The sequence below is a fragment of the Gouania willdenowi genome, chromosome 6, assembly GCF_900634775.1.
Source record: "Gouania willdenowi chromosome 6, fGouWil2.1, whole genome shotgun sequence".
Lineage (NCBI taxonomy): Eukaryota > Metazoa > Chordata > Actinopteri > Blenniiformes > Gobiesocidae > Gouania > Gouania willdenowi.
The window spans coordinates 26649691-26663423 of record NC_041049.1 but is presented as its reverse complement, the minus strand read 5'-3'; the positions used below and the strand labels follow the sequence as shown (position 1 = coordinate 26663423).

Sequence of the window (13733 nt, the reverse complement as noted above, 5' to 3'; positions counted from 1 at the left end):
TCCGTCAGTCTGACCCAGGGCAGCTGTGGCTACAGTAGTAGCTTACCATCACTAAGTGTGGAGTGAAATAATGCCCTAATTTGGTAAAGCGCTTTGAGTGTCTATGAGAAAGCGCTATATGAAAGCTAATACATTATTATTATTATTAGTATTATTAATATTAAGAGACTCAGGCTGACTGTTTATTTGCTGAATATAGTTTTGTTTAACATTTTCAGAATGATCTGCATATTGTTGTTGTTGTTGTTGTTGTTGTTGGTGTTATATGACTGGAATACCTGGAAAAACCTCACACACCGTACAAATATGGTATGTGTCCAACCCAGAGCTTGAAACCAGGACCTTTTTTGCTTTGAGGCAGATGTGCTAACCACTACATCAGTGGTTCCCAACCAGGGCTACGTGTACCCCTAGGGGTACTTGGAAACATTGATGACTCTATTTCCAACATGCTGAGTCATTTTAAGCCTATTTCAGACACTGTACATGCTCATCCAACATCTTTTCCACCCGTTGACAAAAAACGGCATTAATGGAATATACATGTTATGCACATTACTAAAAATTGAGGTAAATATATTCTCTGATATGCAATAATTGTAATGCACAAAATGTATATTTAGTGTATGTTAAACGTACAGGTTGACATTTTCAAGCTGTGGGAGATTTCAGAGGCCAACATGTTAACAACATGTAAATAAAACAAGAAAGGTTACTACATTGGAGTAACGAAGGGGTTCTCCTAATCTGAAGAGAGACCTCGGGGGGTACATGAGACAGAAAAGGTTGGGAAACACTGCACCACATCACCATTATTATTTATTTATTATTGATACATTGTTCCACATTACATAGTTTTTTGTTTTTTTTTCTGGTACTTGAGACACAATGACCACAACATGTAACTAATACACCAATGCCCTGAACCAATTCTGCTAAACTACAAACACAACTGCTTTACACACTTTTTTTCAAAACACTACACACAATTCTCTGCATTTGACACAATTTTCATGAAGAAAATATCTTGTTTTCACAAGGAACACACTGTCATTCAGCATTCTATAGTTAATTGCCGTACTATGCACACTGACTCATCACATGGGCAAACACCTGTCACACAGATTTACAATTATCAATCAGAGCTTTAGTGTAAAAGGGAAACAGGCGAGCTCTTCTGTTTTGGAGAAATGGATACCAACACTGGAAACAGAGGCAGAGCCAACACTGCTTACGATGTGGATGAGGTGCTGTGGCCATGACCGAAATAGAAGAGAGGATGCAGCATAGTTTTGATTTTTTACTGTAACTGTATACAGTAAATTATTTTCTTTTGCATGTGCAAGTTTGTATTGGTTGGGATGTACAGTGTAAATAGTTTTTGTGGGAAAATTTAAATATATTTGATCATGCATTTGTGTGTTCTGAGTTATAAAAACAATATTCTCAAATATTTTACAACACACTTACTGTCTGTAATAAGTGTAACACTGAACAAAAAGGCCTAAGCCATTCTGATGAATGGAGAAGAAGTGTTTTCCATTCATCATAGTGTTTTATATTCAGCACATCAGTGTTCTGTTACATTATTTTAAATGTAAAGTTTCATTATGCAGGAGAATTGAGTGGTTTTGCCCATTGTGTGTGGTATTTTGGATTTGTGAATAGAGTTTTAAGAGTGTGAGGCATGCTTTCAGAGAATGTGTGTAAACAATTGAGAAAAACTGTAATAACTTTTCAATCACTTTTTTGTAAAAAAATAAATAAAATTAAGAAAAATATAGTTTTCAATATTAGTATATTATTTTTAATATAATATGTATTATTGTTATTTTTAATTATAATTGTATGTTCTATCCCTTGATGATTATCTTCTGCTAAATGTACTGATCTCTCACTATTCTCATGCCAGATGGAATATGTCATTATTTCACCCCAGCATGATAATTAGGTGTAAATCCCATCTGTTGTCAGTGACTCACTGTCATCTGATTTCCTGAGTAAAAGGTATTACTGTAGGCTTTAGGTATAGACATTAGAGGTTATTTCACAAGAGGTGAATTAGTCATTCCAGGATAGAAAGATGACACCTGGCATGAATAACCTCTCTGACCACACTGGCTGTTTCCCTTTTATCAAAACTAGGCTGAAAAGGAGCGGCTTAGACTAGCTCGCTGTCACTGTTTAAGTGTCATTGAGGAACACATTCACAAAAGGTTTAGTGGTATTAAAACATGTGCAAACGTCACTCCGCATGCTAGTGTGTGTCTGTGTGTGCGTGTGTGTGTGTGTGAGAGACAGAAAGAGGTTCGCTGTGATATCCATGGATCAATATCGCTTTGGACTCACTGCTCCACTGATCTCTTTTCTCTCCATGTTTTGACTGTCAAAGTCTCTTGTTATGTTGATGTCAGGCCAGAATTAACAGATCAGATGCACAATTTACGCATGATCATTGATGGCACAACGGTGACATATAAGAGTGTGCGTGACACAGCGCTGCTCAGACCTACTGGATGATGGTCAGTAGATTATCTTCAAAAAAATGCAGACTGATTTACAGACTGTGTTGCTGTATTAACTCAGATCAATGGCAGATCACTAGGACAGTTTTTGTCCTAGTGATCTGCCATTGATTTTGCATGCACTGATCAGAGCAAAAGTTACAGAACCGGACGGAGCACCCACATTAAACGAGGAGGGGGGAAATATCATTAGGTTTTAAAGTTGTTGTTTTAAAAAAAATATTATTAAATGTTTGTGCAGCAGACAGAGAAGTCAATTTGCCTCAAATGTAACTTCCTCAAATGTCAGTGTTCTTGTGTGGACTGACGTCTCCTCATTAAACAAGAAAAACGCTCATTTAAATAAGCAAAGTGCGCCAAATGATCATGGGGGTTGAAGACTTATTCTCCTATTGTGTGTGTGTGTGTGTGTGTGTGTGTCAAGGACTCAAGTTAGAAAAAAGTTGGGAGGATGGGACGGGGGATGCAGGAGGAGCTGTGTAGGAGGTAAAGAGGGAGTTGAGAGTGTTGCTGTAACCATTCTCACAGCATCTATTTTGGATTCATCTTGGTAGACATCTCTGCTCATCTATGTCATCTGGAAGGACTGCCAACCTGATGGGCCTGTACTACGAAGCTGGATATCCTCTGATCACACTAACTTCTTGGACTTATTGTGTGTGTGCTGTACTACAATGCTGGCTAATTCCTTACCGGGGTAAATCACCACCATGGTAACTTACGCTAAACGGCTAACCTGGTCGGGAGTAGGCTAAGATCTGTGCGAATATGATAGAACCCCTCCTGACCAGTCGGTTCTCTTGAAAAATGACAGCTAACAGGACAAGAATATGGATAGATGCAATCCTTTCATTTACCCGATCACATCCTATAGAGTAGATGTAGATTTTCATCTGATGGACTGACCTACATTTGTCAGCGGATTGAGGCTGCGTTTGTTGGGTGCTCTCTGTATCTGTGGACCGATAAAGTCATTCACTCATTAATTCAGTATATGTTAGCAACGCTGACAGCCTCAGCAGGGACATACAACAGTTGCGCTGCTTACACAAAGTGTGGAGAACCCTGTTAAATAATATAGGCTATATAAAATGCAAATAATGTCCACTTTATAGTGTAGGCTGACTGAACAGTATATACTGAATGCAGCATGTTCTTTTCACAGGGTTCACTTAGTCGAAACAATGGGCTCACATCTCATTGTGTGAGAAATTGAGGCAGACTACATGAATCAAAACATGACTGTGCTGTAATAAAGTGAAACTGGCTGATCAGAGCGCTGTCCGTTTATCATCCGATGTATTAATATTGTATAATATCATGCTTTTATGCAGCTTCCTACTTGCATTCTTTCCTTCCTGCTTTTTCTGCATCAACAGCTTTTTTGGTCCGAATTACGGATTTTAATTCTTCATATTTTTAACAAATGTTCCTCATGGTAACGTAAGTCGCTTTGAACACTTTCTCCGCGTTTATGATTGGTCTGATGCTGCGATATCCACCCATTTCATGTGAGCGCGCACTGATACAGGTCGGAAAACCCTGGGTTGTGTTAACATGTTGTTAACCTCCGTTGTTTTACATCTGCTTTGTGACAATGATCGTTTGATGAAGGGAAGCCCGCTAACAGAGAGTTATCCAGGATATACTTATCCAGCTTTGTAGTACAGGCCCAATATGTGAAGGCTTTTAAACATGTGATAGAGCTGAAGTTCAACATTAGTTATAACTCCAGTTGTCAGGTTGAGTGAAGAGAAATCATGTTGTTTGTCGTCTCTGTGTTTCCGCTCAGAGATCACATCGCATTCATGTTTGAACTTATTTGACCTTGTGTTTCCATGTTTTCTTTTCCTGCAGCCACAATGAACGAAAGGTGACGTGTAAGCACCCGGTGTCAGGCATCCCCTCCCAGGACAACTGCATCTTTGTTGTAAACGAACAGTAAGTCTCTCATCATGGTGACATGTCTCAGGAGCATGTGGTGTCTTAAGACGATCAAATCATTTGGTGATTGGCTGTTGCGGCTGTGTTGTGTTTGAATAAGAATGCAGAAGCACTGCAGCTATGGGAATCATCAGTGTTTCTTTATTACAAAGGCCGGTGCAGATACTCATTCAGAAAAAAAAAAAATTTCAGCCGATGGCCGATATCTGAAGCCGATATTTGAGGCCGATATACTTTTTTTTAGAGCACATTGATTATGAAAGACAATTGAAACACTCATATGATTTAAATGCGGGGTCTTTCCATCAGTCAAGCGGTGGCTAGAGCTTCTCACATGGGTGCCTGATCAAATATCCTTATCCTATAAAGGATATAATAGGATAAGGATCAGGCACTATTATATTATATCATTTTCCTATTATATTGGCTTTTTATTTGTAAGCCTATTATCTTCTATCTCTCTTACTTTTTTTTGTTGTATATTCATACATCCGAATTGATGTTTATGTTCTTTTTTTTCCTTTAATGGCTACTCTAAATTACTAAAAAAAATTATTATTTTTTTTTTTTTAAAAATCAATCCATGGCCAATCTTGAAAAAAGTCAATTTATCGGCCCGATATATTGGCCGGCCGATATAGCGATTGACCTCTATTTGGAACAACTTACAATTACTAGGAACCATCAGGTGCCATCCATTCAATAGATCAACCAGTAGAACAAGATGATGAACATGATGGACTTTACTTGGCCTGATCTCCAGTCTTCTAGATTATCTGCTGTGACCATCTTGAGTTGCGACCAACTTCTGTCAACATCACTAGTTATTGTTGCGCAATGCATAACCCTAATGGAAGTTGGTTGTTTATGAAAATAGTCACCACTTTAAGCATAACACTGGTTAGGCTGAACCAAGTGAAGCTCGATCTGTTACTTTCTCTCTTCATTGTTTGGTGTGGCTTGTGAATCACCACCAATGATATGAAATCTCTGCAACACTTGTCCATGCCGTCAAAATCCACTCTTGTATTGTGGATTAAACTGTATTTATTGAATGGCTGCTACTACATCTCATTGTTGTTGGTATGGTGCTTGACTCCTGCAGGGTTTGTTATGGTCTTCCTTCAAAGGTTTACCTGAAAACATTGGCAGACGGATGGCAGACTTAGATGTTGTCTCACATACTTTATTTGCTTCAACCATCTTGTTGTAGCTCTCTAATAAGACTAGTGTAATAAGTTTAATCTGTAACAAATGTACAACCTGTACATATGTTGTATGTACAATGTGGCAATGGTTTATCGACTTAAAGAGAGCTTTTGATACAATTAATCATGACGTCCTTACTGATAAGATGAAGAGATATGGAGGTAGAGGAGTGGCTCTGGCATGGCTTACAAACTCTTTTAATAATAGGATGCACTTTGTACAGATAGGCCACCAGCATTACCTGTGGTGTCCCACAGTGGTCAGTACTGGGACCCAAACTATTTGTATTGTATCCACCAAACTGAAATTTATGTTCTGGGGAGAACCCAGCAAAGATTGCTTTATATCAAATCAAAGTAAAAAAAAAAGTCTTTCACCATTCACCCCAGTGTATGCACATTGTAAGACACGTCAGTCTAAAATGCTAGTCCTGCACACACGGTTAAACATGTCATTTCTATGTTGATGGTGGTTTATCTTGGTGAAACGGCACCGTCATTGTCTTGTTTGTGCATTTAATGGTTTGTTTGTTTGTTTTTTAGTTTTGGTTAACGCCGGCCTCTCCTGACTTCTGGAGAGCATCTGCTATTCAACCATTCTCACCCTCACCTTAACATTGAAACCAGTCTGAATTTTGACAACACATTTTGATTTAGTTTGAGTCATAGTCCTGTGTGGTCATCAGGACTATTTCAGTTATATTCTAGTTTTAGTCAACTAAATGACGAGATTTTAGTCGACTAAATCTGTTACAGATATTGGAACAGATGTATTTGCATTTACAAAATATACAGCATCAAAGTTATGATTTTTTTTTAAAGATTAATTGACCATTGATCAACCTGATATGGGATGGTATATTGGTATTAATGTTTGTAAACACACAGATACATATTTAATGAGATCAATAGGTAAGACCACATGAAAATTATAGTTTTGTTTTCATTAGTTGACGGAAATATAAATGTATTTTGATATATTTTTCCATCACGTGTTTTTTTAGATTAGTCATAGTCTAGTTATTGTCACTTGAAAAAAATGTAATCAACGAAAACTTTGATGACATTTTTTAGTCAACAAAATTAACCCTGAAATGCCTTGGGGACTGTGTTCATTTGTATATCTTTGTACCCAAATAGAGCTATGTTATCATGCTTTTTTAAAATATTCAAATACCTCCTATACCCCATACAGAGAAGCACCATTTAACAAGTGCTTTAGTGTATATTTTGCTTCCGCTACACGTCTCTGTCAAGTTTGGCAAGTGATAGAGAACTTTTATCGTCTTCCATTCAGAGACATTATTAGATTAGAATTTAATTCAGCAGACGTTTCTATCTAAAACGACGTACAACACAAGCAGTTAAGGTTAAGGGACTTGCTTAATATCCTACAGTGATGGTCCAGTTTGGATTCAAACTGGTGACCCTCTGATTACAAGCCTGCTTCCTTAACTGTTACACCACCGCCGCATAAAAACCCCTAAAAATACTCATGCTTACACATTGTTAAACTACAAATACACACTACTGTTTTTCTGTAGCTCTTTGGAGGAACACAAAGAAAAGTGACTTCTTGCTTCTTCTAGCATCTACCTGCAGGGTAGAGTCTAACAAAGCTTAAACACTACCTAAAGAATAATCCAAAACAACCACTGAGTGGTGTCATAAATTTCCATAACAGGGCAGCACATTGTTTGACACGTTTTTAATTAATGAATGCCCGTGACAGAAAGATTGGCAGCATAACAACACCTCGAGTGATTTGTGCCTTTAGCTCTGACAGCTCAGGCTGTGATCATTCTCAGGCTTAACATGAACATAGCAGCTTACATTCAGGGAACAAGTTACCATGGCAACAATACCTTGATTAAGGAGAGCCAGGGTTATGAAATGGGAAGTTCTGTACTGTATATGTCCTATTTTAGCCTGAACAGAGCCAGGATTTCCATTCATTCTGTTTCTTGGAATAAGGCCCAGCAGTCTATCCATTATATAATCAATCTGTGTTTCTGTTGAACATTAGTTGATGTTTAATTAAGTTTCCCTTTTACCATCCTTTGATTAGCATTGTTAGGTATTAGTGTTTTAATTCATCCTTGCTCACAGTTGTAGTCTAGGTGATCCGTGCATGTTAAACTTGTGTAATAGCCCATTGACAAAGCCCTGTGTTTGAAATCACACTGACTTGTTTAATTTAATAGGCCAAACACAAAGTTTATCATATTAATGTAACCGTGAGACTAGTCAAATAAGGTTTTTGATATTATATCTATATATTCTACTGTACTGATATTTATGGATAATTATTGATGGAGTTTTCTTCCGGTTAAACATGACAACCTGCTTTTTGACCCAATTCCTAGTGTTTTTCAGCCTTTTTTTTGACTAAATGGCATATTGCAGCTTAATACAGCACATATGACAATATAACATGGTAGTTTACCTACATAGTGTGAAACCTTTGCCTTTGTCGAGCAGTGTTAATTTTGTCGACGAAGAATTTTCGTCATAGTTTTTGTCGACTAAATTTTTTTAAGTGACGATACCTTGACTATGACTGTTTTTAAATATTACGGTACATGTCAATGAAAACAATATCAAAATATTTTGATATTTTTGTCAACTAATGAAAACTAAATTATAATTTTGTGTCATGGGACGAAATTTCCAATCAGAACTGTGAACTTTACCAAAACAAATCTGTGTGTATTTACAAACATTAATACATCCAATGTCAGGTTGATAAATGGTAGTTCAATCTTTTAAAAGAATAATACATACACTCTTATGCTGTATATTTTATTCAACTATATATAAACCAAAGTTGACTAAATGTAGACTATAAAAATAAATCATAATAAATACTCCTGAGGACCAAACTTTGACTAACTTGCATTTTAGTCAAAAGACGATGACTTAAACTATATCAAAATTTGCTGTGAGAATTATCAGTGGTTTAGATGAACACAAAGCTGATATCCTGAATGAAGTTCTGCCCACCTGGACAGCTGTTAAACCAGCTTATGTAGAATTTTCTGCAGCACACCTAATAAACCTCTCATTGTGCCACAACGCAGTGGTTAAAAAATACACTCAGTCATACACTATTTTTGAAAGAAAAGCTTTTCCACTTCCCACTGCTCTTTGCAGACAGGTGTCCTCCCTGTAGCCTGTAAATCAGCAGAGGTGAACCCACTTCTGGTCCCTTTGACGTCATTAGTAATTACAGACCAGCATCATCTTCTGTGTGAAAAGTTACCTAGTGGGGCCATCATGTTGCTTGGACTTTGGCGTAGGAATATAGAAATACACAGGGGGATTTATGCCTCAGCTGGTGGTTAGTGAGTATAAAAAAAGGACAAGGGCTGCGTGGGATAATAACTGAACTATAGAAGATGTCTCGCCTTTCCCTTTAAATAAAAAAAACAGGTGAGGGCCTGAAAAAGATATTAGCAACACCGCAGAACACTGTTCAACATACCTTTTTAAATCAACTTATAATATGAATAGTTTTTATCCATTCTATTAAATATTTTAAGGAGAAACCACAGTACTGAGATGGCACTTGTAAAAACTCTGGTGCTGCATTTGCTGCCGTAGCGCCGCGGTTCTCAATCTGTCTAGGCCCAAGTACCCCCTTTCTTTTTATTTCTGAATCCAAGTACCCCCTTTGTCTGACTGCCGGTACATCATTTTGCTTAGAAAACTATTTAAGAACAACTATAGAGCATAATGATGGAATGAACGAGTGATAACACACATTTTAAAGAATCTCATCTTGTAAATAAGTGGAAATAAACAGTATTTAATACAGTGGTTCTCAACCTTTTTTGGATTGTGACCCCATTTTGATATCAAGAATTTTTGGTGACCCTAAAGACATTTTTTACCATATTTGAGCTCAAATATATATATATATATATATATATATATATATATATATTTATTTATTTATTTATTTATTACTGCTTTTTAGTTTAACTAGATTTATTTTTCACTAAGTGAAAGTACAGAAATGCAGTATTAAGATTGTGTTTATTAATTAAAAAAAAAAAAAAAAAGAATAATTTAAATTTTTCCATAAATTTCAGGTGAACTTACATGGGGTCCCGACCCCAAGGTTGAAACACTGATTTAGTGGCTAAATAGACTTATTTCTATAGTTTTCATCATTTGGTCATCTCACACCTGGGGTGGGACCAAGACTGACACGTGATTAGTTTAATTTTAGTTAATTTTCCTCCTCTCTCTCTCGCTTCTCTCTCTCTCTCTCTCTCTCTCTCTCTCTCTCTCTCTCTCTCTCTCTCTCTCTCTCTCTCAGCCAATTTTTAATATACAAAATAAATATATGCGTATGTACACAATACACGCATGCCCCACATATATGCATCATAAACTAAAAACAATTGAAAAAAAAAAAAAAAATTAAGTGAACAACAAAGTCCTTAGCTCCCATTTTCTCTATGTAAGTGAGAAAAGGTTGCCAGATAGTAGAACATTTCTGGGCACTGCTCCTTGTGGTGTATCGTATTTTCTCTTATTTCAAGAAATGAACAATATCATTTAGCCATGATTGAAAACTCGGAGGATGTTTGTCCTTCCATTTAAACAATATCAGTCGGCGTGCCAAAAGAGAACCAAAAGCAACCATAGTTTTGGCCCGACGACTGAGATGCAAGTCAGGTGGTATGACCCCAAATATTGCCGCTATGGGTTTTAATGACGTTTTTATGACATCTGTAAATGTTGAAAATATCAGTTTCCAAAACCCATCCAGTTTTGGGCAGGACCAAAACATGTGTGTAAGAGTGCCTGGTGCTTGCCTACAACGGTCACACAAGGGATCAATACCAGGAAACGTTTTAGATAGTTTGATTTTGGACCAGTAGAGGCGATCCATAACCTTAAACTGGATCACGGCGTGTCTTAAACAAATGGAAGAAGAGTGTATATTTACCACAGCTTCTTCCCAGATTCTCTCAGAAAGTCCCAATTCTTCCTCCCAACAGTTTTTCAACCTGATCAAAGGTTTCAAGTCGTGAGTGTTAATTAAAGCATAAACAAGTCCAGTCGAGCCTTTAGAAGATGGGTTCAGTTTCAAAATCGAGTCTAGGAGAGCTGGTCGGTGTGGATGGAAAAGAGGAGATAAATGTTGATACAAAATTATGAATCTGAAGATATCTGAAGAAATGTGACCTTGGAATATTGAATTTTGATGTCAATTCAGATGCAAAAGTGTCATTAATAAACATATTTCCAATTGTAGTGGCTCCTCCTTTAACCCAGACATCGAACGCTTTGTCCATGATTGATGGTTTGAAGAGATGGTTTTTTGTTGTAGGGGCGTGGATTGAAATATCTTTTAATGAAAAAACTCTTCGAAATTGCATCCATATCTTAAAAGAGTGTTTAATTATTGGATTTGAAGAATATTCAGATATACAATTCAGTAAAGGAAGATTTGTATTAAGCAATGCATCTAAAGAGGTAGAATGACAGGACAAATGTTCCAATTGAAACCATTTAGGGGTTGAATCAGAGTTTTGGGATCCTGCTGCCAATTTTATTAGATAGACTAATACTTCTGGTCAGCATCTCGTTCATTGTTCCAAAATTATAATAGTATTATCAGCGATTAAAACGTATTTCTACATTCTGTTCTGTTTTTGTCTCTGATGTTTGGTTAGTCTCTTTTACTGCTCCTGTCTTTGTGCTTCTGTCCTAGTTCTACTGGTTGCTTTCCTGCTAATGTTGCCAAACTGCATAAACAGCGTTAAGGTGAGATTTAGAAAGCAACACACGGTCCAAACTGATCTGACAGTTCCATATGGGTGGCCTGTAGCAGCAATGTCTAACAGGCCTGATCAAGCTGTGTCTGGAAAATATGATAGAGGAATGACACTACTTTAAATTATGCATCAAGCAGCCTGTAGGGAGCCATTGATGCTTGTGTTTCAAAGGCTTTCTTTTTCTTTTTTCTTTTGCATTTCCTTTGATTTAAATTTTGCTCTTCCGGTCAAAAGTTTTAGAACACCCTAATTTTTCCAGTTATTTATAGCAATTCAAGTCGTGCAAGTCCAATGAATAGATTGAAATGGAAAAAAAAATAAGTAGAGGTAAAAAAAAAAAAAAAAGTTTGGTTACTTAAAACTGAAAAATAACTTACTACAAAACTGCTCCTTGATAGTGATGTGCCCCGGATTACACCATCTATCATTCAAAAACACAGCCAGACCCCCTGCTTTCCGCTTACCGCTCCCCGTCGTCCTGTCACGACGGGGAGTCGTCCAATTCCACAATCGAGTCCGGTGTTAGCGCAGTTTGGGCGTCCAGTAATGCAGTTTGCATTTACTTATATGGCAATAAAGTATAATATATATTCTATATTAAATGGCAGTGTTTGTTTTAGCTGTAAGATAGTTTGAGAGGGATGAGCTCACATTCTAGGAGTCGTGTATTTTGTCCATGGTAAGAGAAGAGAGGATTGTCAGGAGGAGGAGTTTCCTGTAGGTGATGTCAGGAATGGGGGAAAATCCAACTCGCCCGTTTGGAGCTGACTTTACAAAATGTGTAATACCAAGGGAGGGAGAAAATAGAACTTTTTCAACTTTGGCCCTCTGAATGTATATCACTGTAGCAAAACCATTATGAAGTGATTTTTTTTTTTTGTCATACCTCCCCTTTAAAGCTGTTCTGCAGCAATGAAGGTGAATCAGCCTTGAAAGCTGGTGCTACTAATTCCTACAGGTGTTCCAACGTTTCTTGGTTACTTCCAACCCCCCTGTCTGTATAAAAGCAGTGTTGGAACACAATGTGGTACCAGACCCTCATGAGCATCAGGTGAACAGTATTGTTCATGGATTCCATCATTGCTTTATCAACTCAAATTACTTATTTGTTCTATGCTTTCATTTCACTGCAATGACACAATAAACTGATCTTTTTTTCAGTAAAAAACTGGAATAACTGTGGTGTTCTAAAATTTTTGACCGGTAGTGTATGTTCTCAATGTTGATTTAGCATGATTATATGATTTATGTTTTGTCATTTTTTATTCCTCCTTCCTTTGTTCTGTTTCTAGTGTGAGTTGTGGGAAGCTTGCCTACCCTAAAAATCCCAATGATGCCCTCAACAGGTAATACTGAGTCCTTAAAATCTGAGAAAAAGCTGCTTTGGCTTTACCAGCTTTGTCGCAATGTTAGCGTTGTTTAGGAATGAGTTAATACAACTCCCCAGGCCTTTTGACAATACAAAGAATTGGAGTCAGTTATGTAAAGCAATAAGGAGAAACTATACAAATGTCAACAGAAGTCAACAATGCACTGTACAGTTTTAAAGATAGATTTCCATAAAAAAAAAATACAGAGAATAAAGTAGATAATGTAGTCCTCTTCCCTGGGAAACTCAGTTGTTTAGCATCTTTAACATGGGAAAAAAAATGTAGTTTTAAAAAGCTAAATGCACACATAGGTATTTTGTCAGTATTTTAGGTGACTCTGAGGATTGGATAGTTAGCATTTAATGACATGTCATCAAGGACCTGTCGAGCCTGTATTTATCGAAATTCATTAGAATGCTGCTAAGAACTCACTTGAGAGTAATTTCAAAGCTGACTTTAAAAGTTAGTTATCAAGCATCAAAGTCCCACTAAATTAAATGTATTTTGAGAGCTATATAATGAATTGCAAATAAGCTTTGTGGATGACACATTTGGAAAGACCAGGCAAAGACCAATCAATGAGTCTGAGCATGGACCAATCACTGAATTTGATTTCAGATTGAGTTATATGATGAGTTAAAATTAGAAAGGCATGTGTCACAGGGGAAACTCTGGTATTCAGATGGGAAACAGAAGATAAGGAGTTTCAGTTGTGTTGCAAACGTGTTTCATTGGGAGTTCTCAGCTGGTGGTATAACTCATTCTTAAATCTCAGTGACATGACAGGTTTCTACTAGTCGTCTGTAGATGCCTAAACCTCTGGGAGAGTTGGAGTGATTCATAGTTTAAAGAAATTTGACTTGCTTTTATAGTCAAGTCTCAAAGTCTGAGTGA

The 13733-nt window shown here is 37.0% G+C and overlaps 1 protein-coding gene across 12 annotated transcripts in view; it reads left to right on the top strand.

Moving 5' to 3' along the window:
* Positions 1–13733, top strand: part of plekha5 (pleckstrin homology domain containing, family A member 5) — a 143884-nt gene that overhangs the window by 75996 nt on the left and 54155 nt on the right. For 10 of the 12 annotated variants that reach the window (XM_028448918.1, XM_028448907.1, XM_028448913.1 and 7 more), the window contains one exon: positions 4383–4466. In XM_028448918.1, coding sequence (XP_028304719.1) covers positions 4383–4466 — 84 coding nt within the window. Of the gene's footprint in view, positions 1–4382; positions 4467–12761; positions 12816–13733 lie in introns of those variants that run through there. The other 2 variants (XM_028448917.1, XR_003674235.1) reach the window with 2 other exon arrangements.